The 21,075-nt window shown below is 44.9% G+C and overlaps 1 protein-coding gene across 2 annotated transcripts in view; it reads right to left on the bottom strand.

Moving 5' to 3' along the window:
- The window catches only part of Gnal (G protein subunit alpha L), a 147,415-nt gene that overhangs the window by 78,134 nt on the left and 48,206 nt on the right, over positions 1-21,075 (bottom strand). Inside the window, exons 1-5 of one of the 2 annotated variants that reach the window (XM_031365921.1) lie at positions 20,535-20,603; positions 19,741-19,990; positions 19,426-19,498; positions 18,516-18,570; positions 18,247-18,366 (exon numbers count right to left, since the gene is read on the bottom strand). In XM_031365921.1, coding sequence (XP_031221781.1) covers positions 18,247-18,366; positions 18,516-18,570; positions 19,426-19,498; positions 19,741-19,885 — 393 coding nt within the window. In that variant the 5' untranslated portion in view covers positions 19,886-19,990; positions 20,535-20,603. Of the gene's footprint in view, positions 1-18,246; positions 18,367-18,515; positions 18,571-19,425; positions 19,499-19,740; positions 19,991-20,534; positions 20,604-21,075 lie in introns of those variants that run through there. The other variant, XM_031365920.1, reaches the window with a different exon arrangement.

The following is a 21,075-nucleotide window of genomic DNA, read 5'->3' as shown; positions in this document are numbered from 1 at the left end:
TCAAGTGAATTACTATGACTGGGTCCTTCCATCAATGTCACCATACACATGTGTACCACTGTGTGGTACCACCCCTGGGTATGTGGTCTCTGGGTACATAAGAAACCAAAATGAGCAATCCAGGGGAAGCAAGTCAGTAAACAGCATTCCTCCATAGCTTCTGCTTCAGTTCCTGCCTTGGCTTCTTTCAATCGTCTGTGACTTGGCATATATAAGCCAAACAAACCCTTTCCTCCCCTAGTTGCTCTTGGTCATGGTGTTTTATCACGGCAATAGAAACCGTAATTAAGATAACAAGTGAGGTTTAGTTGTAGAGTATAATGCACACAACACAGTTTTGCAACCCTGGGGAGGAATGCAAGAATGGGAGTTTTAGACACAGTGGTAAGCTGTTTGGCAGGTATGGAGCTAGCATCTGAGGAAGCTGCTTCTGTTGTAATGACTGCTTGTAACGGCTTGCCTTCCAGTATATCCTTCTCCGATACACCCTTCAAATCGCAATGGATTTTCCTCTACTTCAAAGATGCTGTTGTTAGTGGGCCAGGAGGACTTGCCTTCCCTTCTTCTAACAGCTTGCAACTCAGAATCCATGATGGAAATCAGAGGAAAAGGTTTCATTTACTTCAGTGTTCACCAGTGTATCTTCTGCATGAGGTGTGCCCACTGCATGAGGCGTGCCCACTGCATGGGGTGTGCCCACTGCATGGGGTGTGCCCACTGCATGGGGTGTGCCCACTGCATGAGGTGTACCCATTGCATGAGGTGTACCCACTGCATGAGGTGGACTTTTATCATGGTTCCACTGCTCTCACTTATTGCTGCAGGTCTCATCTTGCTAACACCCACTTTTCAAAAAATAAGATAGATATCATTATGTAGAAAGTCTCTCTGGTGATCCTCCTGCCTCAGCCTCTCAAGTGCTGGGACTATACATCTACACTACCTGATCTGACCCAGAATTCACTTTCACAGAGAATACAACTAAATCCTGAGATTTCCCAAGGCTCCATGGCTAACACCTGGGGAGGGGCAGAAAAACGAAATTCTCCTGTAGTGTTCTCATCTCATGACTCTTCAGACGTTTCTCTAGATCCGAATGAGGACCCAGGAATGCTCCGTCTGAACTTGACATAATTTTTGAGAAAATAACTAAAGGCCAGGGAAGTAAATGGCATGGAACGGGCCTGTGAAGAATTGTATTGACAGATGTGTTAACTAGGTCACAGCTCAGATGCCTGAGAAAACTGAACTCCCATGTGACGTCGAACTATGTTATGGTTCTCTGCACCAAAGAATACCATTAGGGGTCAAGTAGAAATCTTTTCAACTTTTAAGGCTGGTAACCAAAAAGCAGCCACCTCAGGCACAGTTCACTGTACATGTGAGGGAGGGGTTAGGGGGCTCCTTAGCCAAATAGCGCTGGCTTCCAGGACATAGGGTAGCTCCAGGAAGACAGCTAGCCCAGGGAAGGGACTAGACTCCAGGGTTCTCAATCTGGCGTGCTAGCAGTGTTCACTCCTGTACCCAAGTTTCCATGCTCCTACAAGGGTCCGAGGAGCTCACAGTCAAAGCCTGTGGTGAGCTATGAGTGTTATGCATGGCTCTGTCCTTCAGGGCATCCTCCACAGCCTTCAGATACGTGTACGGGCGGACCATGTGCTGGGTACACTTCATGAGAACGACATGGGAAGCGGCACTAAGGAAGACATATCATGGCGGGCAAGGGTCTTGTTACATTGTTCAGGCTAGTCTCACACTTTGGGCCCCAAACTCATGTTTTTCTGCCTCTGCCTCCTGGGTAGCTTGGACTGCAGGTGCCTGCCTTATAGTCTTTCTAAATTCTAAATTCGATGGCTACTTTTAACTATACACATCAGGGTTGTGCTCTGAGAAGCTTAAATGTTCTTTTCATTAATATGCCCTTTACCTAAACTTCCTTTTATGGAGTACAGATGTATTTATTTATTTTTTAATTATATACTGAGAATGCGATTGTTACCTACAAAAATATTTTGTAGCTTCCACATGAAAGAAGCTGGAACAGTCACGGAATGATCAGGCTGTGGGAAAGGTGGGTGACCCAGGAATTGCCACCTTCTCATAAGCGGATGATCAAGGAGCCCCCACCCTAGGCACCATTCAATGTGTGTACATGGCAGGGGCCGCTAAGAGGCTCCTTACTGGGATAGCATTGGTTTCTAGGCAATCCAGTGGCCATGGGAAGAGAACTGGTCTTGGGATAGAACAAGACAAGGTGATAGAAAGATGGAGACTCTGTACCCAGATGTAGCCCAGTGGGGGTCGGGGGAGGGAAGAATACTCAGGAACTGAAATATTTGTTGATGTTTAGGTATCTGGGAGATGATACTGAGCACAGACCATGAATGAACAGATTATAAGTGACCTCTCTCTAGGGACTGTCTTTGTCAGATCAGCCAGCATCTCAGAGCACAGAGGATGAGGCGTCACCAAGCTGATCAACACTGTAGAAATTTCTACACAATTATGTACTTAGCTCTGGCACCAATACCCTTCCCATCAGGCCTTGAGTACCCATATTTCTGGGCCATTTTATACATCTTTAACTTCTTAAAAGTCACTGGATGTCAGGAGAGAATGCTCAGCAATGAAAACACTTAGAGCTCTTGAAGAGGACCCAGATTTACTTCCCAGAACAACCTCAGAACAACATGGTAGCTCACAACCACCCACAACTCCATTTCCAGGGAGATCAGTGTCCAATTCTGACTTTCAGATGTGCCTCCAGGCTGAATGCTTCCAAGAATTTTTTGTTTTGCTTTGTTTTGAGTTCTGATGTACATTTGGTTGTTTGTTTGTTTGTTTCTTTTTTTTTTTTTTTTTTTTTTTTTTTTTTTTTTTTGGTTTTTCGAGACAGGGTTTCTGTATAGCCCTGGCTGTCCTGGAACTCATTCTGTAGACCAGGCTGGCCTCAAACTTAGAAATCCGCCTGCCTCTGCCTCCCAAGTGCTGGGATTAAAGGCGTGTGCCACTACTGCCCGGCTTAAAGACTTATTTATTTTTATTTATATGAGTACAGTGTAGCTGTCTTCAGACACACTCCAGAAGAGGGCATTGGATCCCATTACAGATGGTTGTGAGACACCATGTGGGGGCTGGGAATTGAACTCAGGACCTCTGGAAGAGCAGTCAGTGCTCTTGAGCACTGAGCCATCTCTCCAGCCTTACCTTTCTTGTTTATGGTAAAGTCATGTGCAGTATAAGAGAAGCTGAGTGAACAGCCACCATGTATAATGATGATGGCCCCATAAGACTACAATGGAGGGCTGGGGGGAGAGTTCAGCTGGCAGAGTGTTTACCTAGCATGAGTAAAGCTTGGGTCTGATCCTCAGTAAAACATGAACCGGGTGTGCTAGCACACACCTGTAATCCTGGATTACAGGTAGCACAGGATTGGGAGGTAGAGGCAGGAGGACCAAAAGTTGAAGGTCATCTTTGGCTGCATAGTGAGTTTGAGGCCTGATTGGGCAATATGAGACCCTATCTCAAGAAGAAACAAATACATGGTTACAATGTAACTAAATAATTGTCTAGCCCCACTAAGGCCAAAAAAGCTTCACACAAGAGGCATTATGTTTAGCATTTCCATTTTACAGATGAGATTATTAAGTTAAGAGATGCCAGGGACCAGGTTTACAGAGATGGGATGAAGTAGAGATGAGATGAACAATGAAGCCCATACTCCTGACTGATGTTGGCACGCTGCTATTTCAGCTACCTAAATTTACTCGGCTACAATTTTAACTGACCTACATGTACAACTACTTTTGGGGAGATGATATCTATCTATCTATCTATCTATCTATCTATCTATCTATCTATCTATCTATCTATCTATCATCTAACAAAAGAGGCTCAAGAAGCAAAAACAAGGTGATTATGGGAATGATTTCAGGGTCTGGTTGCCCAGGGTGTCATCTTATCTATTGGCAGCTCTAGCACACACTGTGGATTTGTCAGTGTGATTTTTTACCCAAGGTCCTTTGGATAGACCATAAAGTTCTAGTTGCTACAATTGATAAGTGAATATGGACTTAGTCACCAAATGGTATCTAGGAGGTGAGGAATGGAGATGTGGCATGCAGGACCTGGTAAGGGGATACCTCGGCTGGGTATGGCTTTTGGCAGATTTTCCCATGTCACCTCATAGGTAGAATATAACTCCAGCAGGAAAAAGCTTGGACATGAGGATGAGGGAGAGTGACTGAATGCACTGAGGCAGAAAGGTGGGCAGGGATGAGGCATAGGAAGGGAACGGAAGGCCCTCCTCATAGCAGCAAGACTGACAATGGTCCCTTCATCAGTCTCTGGCAAGGTTATTTTACAGAATCGGGATAAAAGGGACCATGTCAAAAGACTGACACTCATGCAGCCTATCAGGTCAAATCATGCAAAACTGCCACAAAATAGCTAAAAATAGTTAAATAGTTACAATTTTATGGTCCAATCTAATAGATCAAATGAGATCTGAAATACACCAGAAGGACAGTGAGAGCAAGAGACCTACAAGGTAGACCAGATGACTCAGTCTACAGCCCAGACTACACAACAGTGTGATCCCACCCAGGCTACACACAGTCTTGCTCTCACTCCTTGCTCATCAGGATTGTGGGTTCACAATCCACACAGTATGTGGCAAATATTCCATCATCATCCTGAGAAACAGAGCTACATAACCACTCCGAAAACACCGTTAGTCTCCAGTCATAGACATCCAAATATGATGTGCTGTGCCTCTGATTACTTTGTTTCTATTCTGTGTTGGGGCTTGAGCACAGGCCACACACTCTAGGCAAGTGCTCTGCCATACTGTTTACCCCTTAAAGTATAAAATTCAGCTCTAGAAATAAGAAGCAATGATGATGGATTTTCCTGGCTTGGTTCTCTCAGGCACTTAACAATGCCAGGAAGTGCCATTTTAGTTTCTTTTTTTTTTTAATTACATTATTTCAGAAGAAATAAAGAAATGAAGTAAATACAAATATAAAATAACTATAGATACATATATATAAGGTAAACTAAACCATTTGAGAACATCTTTTAAAAATATAAGAAGTTCTTAAAAATGAGTATCTTGGGGTGGGGAGTAGCCCACTGGTAGAGCGCCCTCTAAATATGCTCAGAGCCCTGGTTCCATCCCCAGCACAGTGCGTAAAGCAACAGGACATTTAGATAATGTTTAGGAGCTCAGGTAAGGAGCACAATTTTGGGGAGGAGAGCTGAGGAGCCTTCAAGGATAGCCTCAAATGAAATGACTTATTCTAGTTCCGTAAGAGGTACCTTGTAGGTTGTTGACACATGATAAAAAACAAAAACTCAAGTAACAATGGTCATTTTTCAACAAATACGTTAGCTAAAATTTTCTCACTTGATTGAGATTGAATAGCTGGTTCGTTCTACAGTCAAAACACGGTTACTAAAACTCTCATACTCCCCTTGGAGGGTGGAGGGAGGGGAGCAATTGAGAAAGTGTGTGTCTCCATTTTAGAGACAATGTTGGACACTCTGTCATGAACACAGCCTTCATTTCTTTTAGGTATGTTTGGAAAAATAGTCTTGGAAGTAAGTGAGGCATCTCGGGACTATCTTTAAAACAATGTTCGCGTTTTCCGTAATACTTGTGTGCGATTCAGCCTCTGTACATACACGCACATCTTATAGACACTCATGTGGATGAGGAGGTAAAGTTGTAAGTGGAGAAGACTATGGTAAAGTTTATTCTAAAAACTTCAACTTGAGACGAAGAAGTTTAAGTGGAGATAAAGAAACCAACAGATAATGGATGTCTCGGCCTCAATTAACATGCTTTATAAAATAAAGTAGATCTAATACAATGTGCCTGAGTGTATTTTTCACTAATAACATCTCTGTCTTTTTTCTTTCTCTCTCTCTTTATTTCACTCTTTTCTTCTTTCCTTTCCTCCTCCTCCTTCTCCTCCTCTTCTTCTCCCCCCTCCCTCCTCCTCCTTCTTCAGACAGAATCTCTGTGTATTTCTGGCTGTCCCTAAAACTTTCTGTGTTGACCAGGCTACCTTGAACTCACAAAGATTCTCCTGCCTCTGCCTCCCAAGTGCTGGGATTAAAGGAGCACCACACTTGGCCTTATTAACATTTCTTTAAACACCAAGTAATCCTGTGGTATGCAATACATTGACAGTCACATATGGTGGAAGCCCCATGGAAGAAGTGTGTAGACCCAGGCTCAGCATGAGTTTTTATCAAAGCTCATTGTACCCCCAGCCCAGAGGGGTGAAGCTGCTGTGCTAAGCACACTCTCAACTTGTGATGGGCAACGGTATCCTCGCTTGGTGATTCCAGTCTCCAGTAAGGAAGATAGTATGAAATCACAGTATTTTATCTTATACATTATATGTTTCTAATAGCCTGCTTCTTCACTGAGCCAACATTTTAGAGGTCAGGGTTTAGGCTTGTTTGTGTAACACTTGGTCCCAAGCACAATACAGAGCAGAGCCTAAGGCACACACTGGCTTCAGCACAGTTACTTATTGTAACATTTGCCAAATGCCACATCCCAAGCACAGACAGATACCTCCCCCAACCCCCACCAAATGGGCACAGTGGCAAACTCAACCTGGTTAAGACCGACCTGCAGAAATTAAAGGGTAGTGTATGAACAAAACACTTTGTACTACAGCAAATCAATCTATTTCTTAAGAAAGACTACCCTCGCTGATGGGAGGAATTGGAAGTGGGGCAGACAACCTTCTTCCTTAGGGTTTTGATCATTTGGCATTAACTGAGTACTTGTAAGTGGTCAAAATCATAAAGACCGTAATCTTAAATCAGAGAGTGAATAAGGACGACCGAGCAGCATGCGAAGGCAGTAGTGGAAGATGTGATTTTGTTTGTTTGTTTTGTTCTGTTTTTTTTGGGGGGGGGTGGGTGGGTGGGTTATGTTTTTCAGATGAGCCAGACTTTGAGGAGGGGATAACAAGACCTGAAGGAAGGAGGGTCAAGTGTCAGAGGTAAGAGGAACATGGTGGTTCATGGAGGATAGTAGAGACTCATTCTTGGATGGGCAAGTCAGACCAGGCTGTGAAACCGAAGCCAGCAGGCATGGAATGAATGGGCCACTTATGTGAGAGGGATGGGTCTAAATCAATGAGCAATGAGACGAACACTTCGAAGTGCTGTCCACAATGGGCAGTCACCTGCCTGGAACCTAATGGTCAAATGGCCTTCAAGTGTCCTGCCTGGAATTTTCTAATGTATGATTTCCCTCAGGGCGACAAAGACTGCAGCTGATATATTTAACATAGCAACAGTGAATGTGTAACTGAAAAAAAGAGAAAAAAAAAAAACCATCGCTCTATGTTTTCATCAGTAAGTACATGTTGTTTCAGCCCCCAGATGGTTTCTAGACAATTCACCTCAGGATCAAATTTTGTTGAAAAACACTCCCTTGCTAATTCAGATTAGGCAATTTTTATACCAAGAAGATTAACTGAAATTTGTGTCTATGTCTTATAACATTTTGTACACATGTTTTCACGCATACATAACAAGGAAGAACCTGGGAAGGAAGAATTTGGGGATGGATAAAGCAAAGATGATGCTGGGTGAACGGAACGAGATATATTTTAGTTAGGATGTGTAAAAACAATCTTTAATAAAAATGTCATCGAGTAGATAGCACTACCTACTAGAGCAGTTCTCCTACAAGGTAGAAGTGTGCTGAGAGCTGAGAGGGTGGCTCAGTGGTAGAGCACTTTTTAGTAGGCTGGGTTCAAAGCCCTGATTTAGATCCAGCATGGGGGACGGAAAAAGCCCTGTTACTAAGCTTGCTACTCGGTTAGTAAGAGTCAGTGCTGCACTGACCACTCTGTTGATTGACACGACAGGTCACGTGCTACATATGGGTGAGGATCTGGGAGGAGGCCAAATAAGAGAGTCTGTTTCATACTCAGATCTTTTAGGTTTTACTTCATATACAAATACATCCTAAAAAAAGAAAATAAGACTTAGAAAAATGAAACTGTTTTGTGTAGAGAGACTAATCATGCAGAAGGCTGCATTTACTTCAGCCCCCACATGCTGTAGCATAATAAAAATACAAAATTATTTTAAGAGGTGAAGGATAAAAACCCCTCACACCTTCTCCTAAGTGTTATCCCTAAGTGTGCTGGTTAAACAGTCATTTGAGAAAAGGAAAAGCCAATTGGGGAATTGCCTTTATCATACTGACCTGTCAAACATTCTTTTGATTAATAATGGTGAGGGAGGGCCAAACCCACTGGGGGCAGCGCTACCCCTAGGAAGGTGGTCTTGGGTTTTGTAATAGAGCAGGGTGAGGGAGCCCTGGGGACAAGACAGTAAGCAGTGCTCTCCCATGGTTTCTGCCTCCAGGCCCTTGCCTTGACCTCCCTGGAGAGTGAACTGTAACCCGTAAGTCACATAAACCTCTTCCTCTCTGAGTTGCTTTTGGTCAGTGCTTTATCACAGAGAAGCAGAGTAGGACGCTGTGCAAAACCCAAAACAATTTAAAAAGTCACAAATGCGTGAAGAATCCTCTCAGGAACACCCCCACTCTCCTGCCTCATCAAGCCCTGGTGTGCATTTCTCAGAAGCCACAAGTGTTGACTCACTTAAGGCTTAATTTGCCATAAGAATAGCCTACTTACTGTTCCTTCTGCCATTCCCCAAAGAGACGGCTGAAAAGTTCAAAATATTTCCTCTCCGTTACATAAAGCTGGGGATGACAAGGACTAAGATGGGTGCCAAGGCGCTTGCTCCCTGGGGCTTTGCTTCCCTCTGAGAAGCCCAGCAGTTAGCTTCGAGGAAATACTAACCAGACGCGAGCTTCATGTCAGAAGTCTTTTTTTTTTTTTGGTTCAAGTCTTTTTGTAGAACTTGAGATTTCAGTGACATCCTATTTGAGGAATTTTTAAAAAGTTGCCTTACCCGGTTGCTTAAAATTTATTTTCTCTAAGCACAAACTCTTTACATAAAAGTCACATGGCTCAACTCCTAGTGTTTCTGGTACATGTTACTTAGGAAAGGTGGATGGGATCTGCTGTCAAAATGTTCTTCATTCTCTCAGTAATGGGTAAGTTGAGTCTAGGATGCTATTGGACAAATCTCCTTTTTTTTTTTTTCCTTTGAGACAAGGGCTTATAGCATTGGCTAGTCTGGAAATGTAGACTACTATGTAGATCAGGCTAGCTTTGAACTCACGGAGGTATGCCTGCCTCTGCTTTCTGAGTGCCGGGATTAGAGGCATGTACCACCATGCCCAGCTACCTTGTTCTTACACAAAAGTTTCCATGATAGTGTCAGGACACTGGCCCATCTAAGTCAGAGTAAACAGCAGTTTTTCCTTGGAGGCACATCCGACAACATGCTTTGTCATGTGTAAGGGACAGTGATCTCCATTCTAGCCATCTGAGGAGCATGTGGCACTTGGCCAACATGGAAGAAGTCTGTTGGGCCAGCACGTGAGGGATAGCTCCAGGGATAGATCCAGTAGGGAGGGATTTCCCCTCATCTCAGGAAGGCAGGCATCCTTCATGGACTCCTAATACCTGTGAATCCCCCATGCTTGTCAAATGCCAGCATCTGAGACCAAGCCACTCCGGGAAAAGTGCCCTGTTTCCTCTACTATATTTTATTTACAGTGTTGGGATCCAACTCCAGGCCCTACTGATGCTAAACAAAGGCTTTAATACTGAGCTCTATGTTCCCAGCTCATTGTAGGATTTATGAGTCTGAGGATTCCACAGTTTTTCTCTTATCTTCTTATTTATTGTGGTTCTAGCATTCTAGCGTGCTAAATAATACTAGCAAGCGAACATTTTAGTGAACATTTTGTTAAGAACACACACATGCACACACACACACACACACACATTACAGTTCTATGAGACATTTCTAAAATTTACTTATGAATCACCAAAGGAATATAGTTTAATCCTCCCTTAGGATTTGACAGAAGTCCTATGAGGCCCAGGAAAAGTTTTCTGGAAGAAGAAATACCATTTGCCCCATGCCACCTCCCCTCCTGCCCAGAACATCATTCCACTGTAGACCTAAGAGTGAGTTGAATTCCAGAGTCATTTTTCCAAAAAGAACCGACACTTCCTTTCTGCTGTGAACCACTGTGAAAGCCTGAGGAGGAACAGCCCTGTTGTTGGTACAAGTGGCCTGTCCTTGTCCTCTTCCCAGGTGTGGTTAATGCCCTCAGCCTCAGTCACAAGGAGCCACTCTCTGCCTCTGCTCTGTCCACATCAATGCAGAGATCCAGTAGGGAGGGATTTCCCTCACCCCAGGAAAGCAGGCATCCATCATGGACTCCTAAAACCTGTGAATCCCCCATGCTTGTCAAATACCAGCATCTGAGACCAAGCTAGTGTGGTCCCTGCTCATCTCTGCATCCGCAGACACTTCCTGACTCTGCTGACAAGCCATGGAAGAAGCAAACTCAGCTCATGTGACCCCTTTCTTTTCATCTTGCTACCTAGCGTCCAGGGCAGAGCCATTGGACCAGAGCTATCCCTCACATGCTGGCCCAACAGACTTCTTCCATGTTGGCCAAGTGCCACATGCTCCTCAGATGGCTAGAAACACTAAACTCACATGCCAGGGGCTCTCCTCAGTGCCCAAATTCTTTGTGTCTGCTCTTTCTTCTTCAGTTGGAGCTGCCAGATGTTTTCAGATCTCAACACACACCACTGTTTCATTCCAAGTGTGATTTCTATTATTCTCTGTGGAATCAATATGGCTGCCCTGGATCTAAGAAGTGTTTGCCATTTTCATTAAACACCAGAAGTAAGCAAAAAACAAAAACAAAAACAAAACAAAAACAAAACAAAACAAAACAAAAACCAAACCAAACCAAAACAAAAAATAAAACAAAAATCAAACCAAACCAAACAAACAAAAAAACCCAACAACAACAAAACCAAACCAAACCAAACCAAAAATCATAGGTGTAAATTTAGAGAAAGGTTGTTCATTTATTATTTTATTATTATTATTTTGTTGAGACAGTGTCCAGATTGGCCTCAAACTCAAGAGCCCTTTGCCTCTGCCCCCAGAGTTTTGCTCCATTTTAGAAGGAACTTTTCTAGAACTTTTTAAAAGACCAGAGTGTATACCCCAGGGAAGTCAAAATATTTTATTACAAAAAATTTGAATGCTGACAACTTGACTAACAAAGAACCTGTCACTAAAAATGTGAAGTATGTGGGGTTATCTCCCTGACTCAGGCGGAGGGTCAGGAGAGCATCCACCTTTTACTGGACACATGGGGAATCCTAGGGTGAGTTAGTCAGCATTTGTGAAATTTTGGGTAAAAATATGGACAGACACTTTTTTACCAAATGGAACATTATTTTTTTTTAAATTTATTTTATTTGTAGGACTAAACTGTAGCTATCTTCAGACACATATGAGAAGAGGGCATCAGATCCCATTACAGATGGTGGTGAGCCACCATGTGGTTTCTGGGAATTGAACTCAGGACCTCTGGAGGAGCAGCCAGTGCTCTTAACTGCTGAGCCATCTCTCCAGCCCCTGGAACATTATTTTAATTAAAATATTTAACTAAAATGTTATGAATGTTTTAATTAAAAAAATAAGATTAAATAACAACCCACACCCTGATCCAGCAAGGCCTGGTTAGTTCCAGGCAGCTTTAGAAACCCCAGGGTCAGACAGCAGGACGGAGGTGGGCAGACATTAGAAGGACTGACTGTGGTAATTTGTGAAAGTCTAAGTGAAGGACCTGGTTCAAAGCTCAGTTGGTAGTGTGCTTGTTTAGCATGCCTGAGGTTCTGGGCACAAACCCCAGCATTCCAAAAACAGCATCGCAGCACCACCCATAATCTCCAAACTCGGGGGATGGAAGCAGGAAATCAGAAGTTCAAGGTCATCTTTTGATACATATTGAGTCTGAGGCCAGCCTGGGCTATAAGAGACTCTATCTCAAACAAACAAACAAACAAACAAAAAAAACAAACAAAACAAAGCACTTCCCCAAACAAAGAAATTAAGAGAAAGGAGAAAATAAAAATGTTAAAATAATGTAGCAGGGTAGGACCTGAGGCAGCTGGTGACAGAGATGGAGTCAGTCAGCCATGGTACTTGGAGCACTCTCCTCATGAAATCTGTCTCCTGAGATGGCCAGAGGTCAGAGGTCAGAGGTCAGAGTTCCTTTGCTTGTCTCCATTGTGATACTTGGGGGTGAGGTCCCTTAGGTTTGTTGTGAGGTTTAGGGGACATTGGCTCTTACCATGGGACAAAAGAGACCTCTTGGGAATGCTGTCTAAGGCAGGGTGGGACAGCTCTGGGGTCTGTTAGCTCCCTATGGATCAGAGGAAGAGCTGGCAGTGAACTGGTATCTCCTTAGACCACCAGGATGGACGACATGGGAAGAGGATGAGGGCCACAGACTGAGCTGGAGTCAGAGGACACTGTATATCTGAATCTACCTGATCTTCTCTCTCACAGAGTGAGGACACTCATTGTAAAGGTGTATCCCTCCCGAGCTGGCTGCCTCCCCGGTGTCACTCTATTTAACCCTGACACAGCCACCAGGAGTAGCTGGCACGATCCCCTCTTGGTTAACTGCACTGTTGAGAAATTATAGGAAAAGAATGAAGTAACAGTCTCAGAGTCACAGGGCGAGCACTTGGTTTGCCTGGGGTTTGAGCACAGTGGTCCTGGTGTGATGCCCTTATATAGCCGGCTCCCACTACTGCTTCCTTCCCATTGAGAATGCATGGATGTCCCTCACTGACTATGCCTCAGTTTCCTTGACAGCACGGAAGCAGCCCAGGCCCCTAGTCCCTCATTGTTGTGGGTCCTGCAAGGCGTCTATCTGTTCTCTCCCATCCAGCACAGGGACAGCCTGTCCCTAAAGGTATCTCACAGAGTGTTTTCTGTTTATCCTTATCCCCTGACTATAGCTGAGATGAGAGCATTTTTCATGCCATACATAAAAATCTTTAAGCATCTGAGTTCGCTAAGGAAAATGATATTTTCACCCTTTGCGACACCAGTCCTGAGGTTTTTGACATGCAATACTTGAGCATGCTAGGCAAGTAAGTACAACCAAGCTACACCACCAGCCCCTCTTCAGTTTCTTTTAAAACAGTCACATCCTGTTCAAAGAGGATGGGATAGGTGCTTGGGAAAAGGATTCCCGCTGCTTTGAACTAAAGTGTGGGCTAGCATTTTGCTGTGAGCACTAGAATGTTTCCTCACTAGCATGACATTCTAATCAGCCTGTCCGCTGGCATCTCACACTCACTGTCCTGGGTGACACTGACACAAAAGAATGCGTCACAGTGTAGATTAACAGATAGTCCGTGACATTTTTCTGCGTATGTAACACAGGACTGAGTTCTGTTGTGAGCGGTGGGGAGGAGCATGGCGGGATGGAGACCACTTCCTCAGCTGTGCTTCAAGGAGCACAAGCAGCCACGCCCACCCCCAACCCTTGTGGGACATGTCCTACTCAAGGACACTTGGTAAACGTAATGTTTAAATAGTGTGGAAAGTCTACCTCCTGGCTCCCTGTCCACCTTCTACTTAGATGCTGGGTTCACCATAGCTGTGGAGACCTCGCTGATCCACCCTCACTGAGCATGGGGAAACTGCAGCTCCTGCTCTCTTGGTTTATGTTGGCAATGGACTTGTGATGAACTTGTCCTCTTAGGGCTGTCAGGCAATGACAATGACAAAGCGTTGACAGACGGCCTTCCTCCTCCTATGCTTTTTTCCCTTTTCCTGTTTTGAGCCAGGCTGCCCTTGAGCTTGCGATCTTCCTGCCTCAGCCTCCCGGAAGCCAGGAGGACAGGTATACCAAGTACCTACTCCATGCAGCTCTGCTTCTGCGTTTTTGTAAGGCCTTTTATGTCTTGAAAATATCCTAACAAAGCCCATTAAAGAAAGAGCTGATACGCTGTCCATGTTTGAAAAAGAAAAATGACTCAAGTGGAGAAGTCACTCACCAGTGGCTTCGTCCGGTGCTAGGTTGACAGATGTGGGGGTGAGAGGCAACCACAGCATTTTCCTATTTAGTGATCAACCAGTCCACTTATATTGTTTTACTAAACTTTTTGTCTAGTCTATTTTCCATCTCTTCCTTTGCTATACAAAATTTAATTGCAAGTACATGGTATCAACTAATGAAAGGATTCTTGCACAGACCCAGTCTCAAACCAAGACGACACAAGGTCTAGGTATGTCCATGAAAAACCAAAACTAACTCTGTAACTGTTAATTAATTATTTGTACTTAAAGGCCACATACCTTTTCTGTCCAATATAATTTATATTTTGTAGAGGATGTTTGCATTTGTTTTAGTTGACATTAAAATTTAGCATACTGTGCTTGCCTTGTCTCCCAAAATTTTATGGCTTTGGCAGCAGGTAGATTGTTATGTAGCTATGAGGGCAACTGGAGTTTTTGCTTCTGACATCTGGTGTGAAATCTCCTTTTGCACTTTCTGGCTTGTGAAGGAAATCGTAGTGTCACTTGGGTTCAAGGGCGTAATCTTTATCCCCTCATATGTATTGTTCATCATAACCATGAATAATGCCACGAACAGCAGGTTGGGCAGTTTATGGAAATTCCCAAACCAGACCATCATTTTTATAGACATTTGCCAGTTTGCTTTAACAGTTGTTTTAGGAGGTTTTTTTTTTTTTTCGAGCCAGCCTTCCTTCCTTTTCCTGTCCCACATCTACCGTCTTACCTAGGTTTGTCCTTACCCTCCCTCATACTCAAGAGTAGTCTCTTGGGGGCTGGAGAGATGTCTCAGTGGTTGGTTAAGAGCGCCGACTGCTCTACTGAAGGTCGTGAGTTCAAATCCCAGCAACCACATGGTGGCTCACAGCCACCCATAATGAGATCTGATGCCCTCTTCTGGGATATCTGAAGATAGCTACAGTGTACTTACATATAATAAATAAATAAATCTTTAAAAAAAAAAAAGAGTAGTCTCTTTGAAGCTGGCCTCTTCTCTTAGTCTGTGAGAGTCCAGGCTCCGCCCACAGTCTCTCCCTCTCTCCCTCTCTCCCTCTCTCCCTCTCTCCCTCTCTCCCTCTCGCCCTCTCCCTTCCCTCTCTGTCCAGTCTCCGCCCACAGCCTCTTTCTGTCAATAGCCCCTTTTCCCTTGCTCTGTCAATTTTTTTCTCTTTGCTAAAGAGCATGTCACGTGAGTTGAGATGTGATTTTGCACTTTTTAATTCTAAAAGTGACCTCCCTGGAAACTAATTCCGTACAGTCATTCTTGGGCCTTCACACATGCACCACGGTGTGTGCACGTGCCCCCACCCCAACATCTGGTTCTCTCTGTCTCAGTTCTGTCTGTCCTCTGTCTCTCTCATACACATGTTAAGTAAAAAAAAAAAAAGCCTTTCCTTTTCCCATAACCCCTCTAAACCTTTTCTGCCCCTTTGGGTTCGTGCTTTCTGTGTTTTCTTAGAGGCCGAGTCCATGGCAAACCCAGGATCTTTCTGTGCCTTCCATGTCCTTCCTCCTCGCTGCTTCTTGGCTTTTCTTCACAGTAGAGCCTGGGGAAGGCCCAGAATTCTCTTGCTGCCTGTAGTTAACATCCTCTTCTGGGCATACCAGCTGATCTTTGTCAAGGTCACGGCTGACCTTCAGGCTACAAAAGCCACGCTCCATGAATGCCTATTTAGATCTGCTTTTTCCACACTGCCTGTGGTGGAGGTCTCTTTCAATCTTGAATGGCTCTTCTTAGTGCCCCCTCCACCCCAGCTCTGACTTCCCTTGCTTCATGGTGTCCTACCATGGTATCCTAGACAGTCGTCGCTTAGCTACTTGCAACCCAGCCCTCTCCTTAGTGGTTTCTCCGAGTCTTCCCCCACCCCACGTGACAATCTCTGTGCAGAGGAGCCCCAGCTTTCAGCTTCTCACCGCCAACCCTCACATCAGGTTCTGCATGTCCATACTTGGATGTCTTAATGGCGGTCTACCGCTTCTCACTCCCCTCTCTTCCCAACCTGTTCCTATTTTCTGTGCAGAAATCCAGGCTCAGGACCCACATGCAAAGAACGGACCAATGAATGGTTCCATTTCCAAAATGTAACCCAACCCAGGACCCCATACACCTCACTCCATCATCTCACATCTGGATAATTTCAGCCAGCTGCAAATGACCATCTATCTACCGTCAACACTTGCCTTCTGCAAGCCATTCTTCACGCCTAGCCTGCATCCTGAATCCCACTCACTATCCTCCAAATTCTTGCAAACAATTTGTCTGAATGTTTCCAAGCGGTATGAAATGATGTCTCTGGAGAGTGAGTGTGTATTAGACAAGAAATAGCATTTTTCAGAAACAACATTTTCTATTAGTATGAAGTTCTTATTTTTATAAGTCTAGATTTTTAAAAAATAAATAAACACTCTCGTTTTATATGAGCACAGACATGCAAGACCACAGCATGCTAGGACAGGAAAATTAAAAAAAAAAAAAAAAAAAAAAAAAAAAAAAACACTCAACAGGGCAGCCCCTGAAAGAGTTTGCCTCCACACTGCCTTTTAATTGCATTGGTATCAGTTGGTATCAAATCCTCTTTTACTTAATGGGTAATTAAATATGGCTTATGATAATTTTATGAAAGCTTATGCGTATGTAGAAAGTGGTTCCTCAAGTCTTATATTTTGATTAAAATATGTAAGACTTAACCCTAACGGCACATTCACAGTTCACGAGGATGCTGGAGATGGCTCTAAAAAACTTTAGAAAGTAAGGATCATCTACGAGTATTGATAAGCAGGGAGAAAATGGTGCAGAACAGAGCCATCGGTCTTAACGTCTTACATGTTGACAGTGACATTTTAAAGGCAAATGTTCGGGAATATAGGTGGTCTTTTATAATGCCACAGAGAAGAGAGCTGAAGCCCTGCAGCTCCTGCTGGAGGTAGGAAGGCTTCCTCATGTGACAGAAGCACCTGGCTACCTCTCACCCACCTCACCTTCTCCTCCTCCTTTTCCCAGTTATCCATAAGATACAGTTCAGAGTTGATGTGTCTTGTGCCAGCCAGCCACCAAGCTTCTTGGAGTCCTGGCATCACTCGTAACTGCTTTTCAGAAATTGCAGAGATAGCTCTGGCTATATTTTGATGCTTATCAGAAGCAAAAAATGTAGTAAAGGATGAAAATATAATGAACGTTTATGGATATGGAAAAAGAAAAAAAAGTAATCTATACTAAAGGATGGAAATAATGTAAAAGGACATTGTTAGCCAGCTGTGGTGGTTTACTTTTAATTCCAGCACTTGAGAAGCAGAGGAAGGAAGATCTCTGTGAGTTTGAGGCCAGCCTGGTCTATACAATAAGTTCCAGGACAGTCAGGGCTACACAGAATAGAATTTTATGGGGAGGAAGGAGGAGGGGGATGGGAGGGAGTAGCAAGTGCACTAGGCCTTTAAGCCTCTGTTTATACAGTGGATTCTGCAAAATGGGTACTTAGTAGAGAGGTATCTACAAACCACCTGCCAGGCAGTGAAAACTCTGAAGTAGGGGTGCTGATTGGTATATGAATGTACACACGCACACACAAAGATGCTTTTGCAACAACTGGGACAAAAATGGCTCTCTCAGAAACTTAGTATACAGTTTGACTTAAATCTGCTACATCACAGTAGCAACCGATAATTTAAAGACGTGCAAATCCAACAAGAAACAGCTCCTACTGGCTGGTCTCTCTCTGGCACAAGCAATGCTGCCACAGGAATGATGGATAGCAGCTGTCAGTGAAGCAGATGTAAACTCCACTGTATCTTGCTTGACACCATACACAGAATGCTGGTCTGTGTTACTTACATCGTGCACATTCTTAGCTTGTGACTAGATGATTTTTTTTTTTTAATTTCCACAGAGGCAGTAATACACCATAAGCCTTTTCTCTCTGCTCATGTAATAATTTATGTTTCTGTTGTATGTGGTGATGCTTTAAAAACATACAGGAAAAAGCGCTGCCAACATTTCTGAAAGACAAGCTCTCCCTGATGATCAGCCACCTAGATATCCGTAAAGACATTTCTTACAATCCTATATTATTATTATTATTATTATTATTAACTATTTTTAACAAGCACAAAGGAAGCACCTATAGGGTTAGAGAATTCAGGCTGCTTTTCAGGAGGCAACCTCATTGGAAGTGGATTCACTTCTTATTATTTACAGTATTTCAGGAAAGGTTTTCTTACCTGGGAATATTCAAAGTCGGTGATAGGGGCTATGCTCTTGATATAATCTGACCGAAACTGGTTCTCAGGGTTGGCCAGTGGAACTGGAGGTATTATAGTACTCATTGCTGAAACGATTGTCTAAAATAAGATGAAGGAGAAAAATAAAACAGAGAGATATAACAGGTAAGGATCCCTCGAATGTTATATCAGAAATATATACTTTGTGTTTGCCCAGTCTAGCCTACTTACAACACTTCAGGTGAACGAGCATTAAGGGAAATCCTTACCACAATAGCATCTTTGACATTTTTCCTGATGTCCAGGATTTTCTGCTTCTTTTCCCTGCATTGAAAGAGAAGTTGTTATTAGTTTCATTCACCTCTCACTGATAGAAGCCAATAAAGATTTGAAATTTCCAGCGAGTGCAGTGTCAGGTAGATCTGGTTTCACCAGAGGTCAGCACCACCCCCACCCCCCTCAAGGCATCTGCCAAGTTTTTACCCCTAGAAATGAAAACATCACCACCCCCTCCAATTTGCAAATTGAAGTAGATATAGTTTGGTGTACTATAGAGAAAGTGTATTGCAATACAGTTAGGCTTACTATAGGCAATTCTACACTGGTGGAGTCAACTAGCTGAAGACCAAAAACACGTTTGGCAAAAAACGAACAAAAAAAAACCCCCGTATGTGCACGGAATGTGTGCAGACAGCTTTTCTTGTGACTATCTTCGCTAACCCATCCAACATGCTAGATACAGTGGCAGCTTTCATTAGTGCGCTGCAGCGGGTACTGTGAATCACCTAGAGGCGATCCGAAGTCAACTGAAGAATGGTCACAGATAATTTCCAACTAATATGCCACTTTAAGCAACAGATCCCAATATTCTTGGATTTCAAGGCCTCCCCCCACTTCAAATACTATTGGATAAAGGATCAATGTATTGGCTGAGGGCTCAGCACCACACCGATATTAGAGACCAATTTCCCCAAGAATTCCTAACAAATTGTACACTTTGGCAGACAGTTTACTTTTTAAAACTAGACATTGCCAAAGAAGGAGTTTTGCCTACATGGAGCAAATTCAATGCTGGATTTCCACCTCCCCACCACCTAGATCTACTACATTATGAACAGAAACGCGGAGAAAATACTTCTGAGAAATGACGCAGTTGACACAGAATTTGGGTAGCCTTACTCGGGGTTGAAGCCATTGACGTGCAGGATCCTCATCTGTTTGACGATCGTGCTTTTCCCAGACTCACCAGCCCCTGTGAACAAACAGAAGGTGGTCATCCATGTCCCCCTAACGGGTCGTCCTGTCCCTACCCAACGACTCTTACGCGGTGACTTTCGCAGTAGTTCGTTCTCCCTGGCCAGGCTCCGGCGCCCAGCGGTGCTTAGTCTGGTTTGGCAGACTATCCGTGCCGGTCGGTGGCAGTGAGGCCAAGACTGTGCACTCTGGGACACCGGGAGCCACCGGGGTCGGAGCTACCGCACACCCCGGCCTTACCCAGAAGCAGCAGGCGGTGAGTCGCTTTGTAAGCCAGGCGCTCTTTCTGCAACTGCTTCTCGATCTTTTTGTTGGCCTCGCGGCGTTCTTTTTCATCCACGCCCTGATCTTCCGCGGTCTTGCTGCTGTTGCCCAAACACCCCATGCCTGCTGGCTCGCACTGCGGTCAGGCAAGTAGGAAGGCGCACCAGAGCCAGCGAGACCCGGAGATGTGCGCTCCCGCGACGGCGTCTCCGCTCGCTCTCTGATACTGAAAGAGATGGCCAGGTCTCCCGGGGATCTGCGATCGCACGGGTTTCTCCCTCCCCTGCCCACCGCAAGCTCCCGGCTAACGGCGCCGGGAGGCAGGCGCGCCCAGGGAAACGCTCCTTAAAGGCAGGTCGTCTTAGGAACCTGCCGGGGAAACAGCGCACAGCGCGCGGAGCCCCCCTGGCGCCGGGTTCTGCTGGAGACAGCCGGGTGGCGCTGTGCCCGGCCTCAGCCTGCGCCTGGCTCAGCACCGCCCCACGGAGATGCTGAGGTGGGTGGTGCGCAACCGAGAGCGGGGTCCTGCCCCTCGTAGTGGCTTAGCCCAGCACCGAGGGCCTGAGCTCGTACCAAAGGGTCCCCCTACAGGGAGACTGTGGCCACTTGTTAGGCCGGATGGTTGCCTTGCTGTCTGATGTGCGCGCCCCCCTGCGGGTCCTGCTCCCCTGGAAGGAGATGGGAGACTGGGGTAGGGGTTGACTTGGGGGCTCAGGGAAGCGTTTCCTTAACCTGGTGAGTCAGAAGAGGGACAAGGGGCATTCGCTTACACGCTGGCCCGCGAGGCTTTCTCGCACCCCGCGCCCCCAGTGCGTCTGGGCACGCGCTCCTCGCACTGTTCCGACGCCTCCTTGCTCCCAGGCGAGTGAGGACTCGGGATCATGCATATTCTATCAGGGAGGAGGATCGCTAGGAGGCTCACCAGTCACATCGCGTTTGCTCCCTTCAGCTTCTAGACTATTCCAGCTCGCCCCCGCTACCACCTTTCCAGCCCGTCTTTACCTCCAGCCCCCGTTTTTCTTTGCAGTTCTGTCGAACAGTTCCACTGCTTTTCTAGAACACACTCTGGGTTTGAACTTGACCTTAGAGGCGAGGAATGGGTGAGGAACAGGAGGCTGGCACCTCCTGGTCCTTTATGAGAGCCCTTAGCTTTGCTAAACTCTGCGCTGTGTGTGTGTGTGTGTGTGTGTGTGTGTGTTCACAGTGCAAGTGCTGGGGATCCGCAGGACAAAAGAGGTGACCAGGCTCAGGTATTTGACTCCAGTACTGAGACCTGAAGGTAATAGGAATCCTAGAAATCATGAGAAATTG

Source organism: Mastomys coucha, unplaced genomic scaffold, assembly GCF_008632895.1.
Source record: "Mastomys coucha isolate ucsf_1 unplaced genomic scaffold, UCSF_Mcou_1 pScaffold13, whole genome shotgun sequence".
Lineage (NCBI taxonomy): Eukaryota > Metazoa > Chordata > Mammalia > Rodentia > Muridae > Mastomys > Mastomys coucha.
Note: the sequence above shows the minus strand (reverse complement) of the source record. Positions and strands in the feature narration are given on the sequence as shown.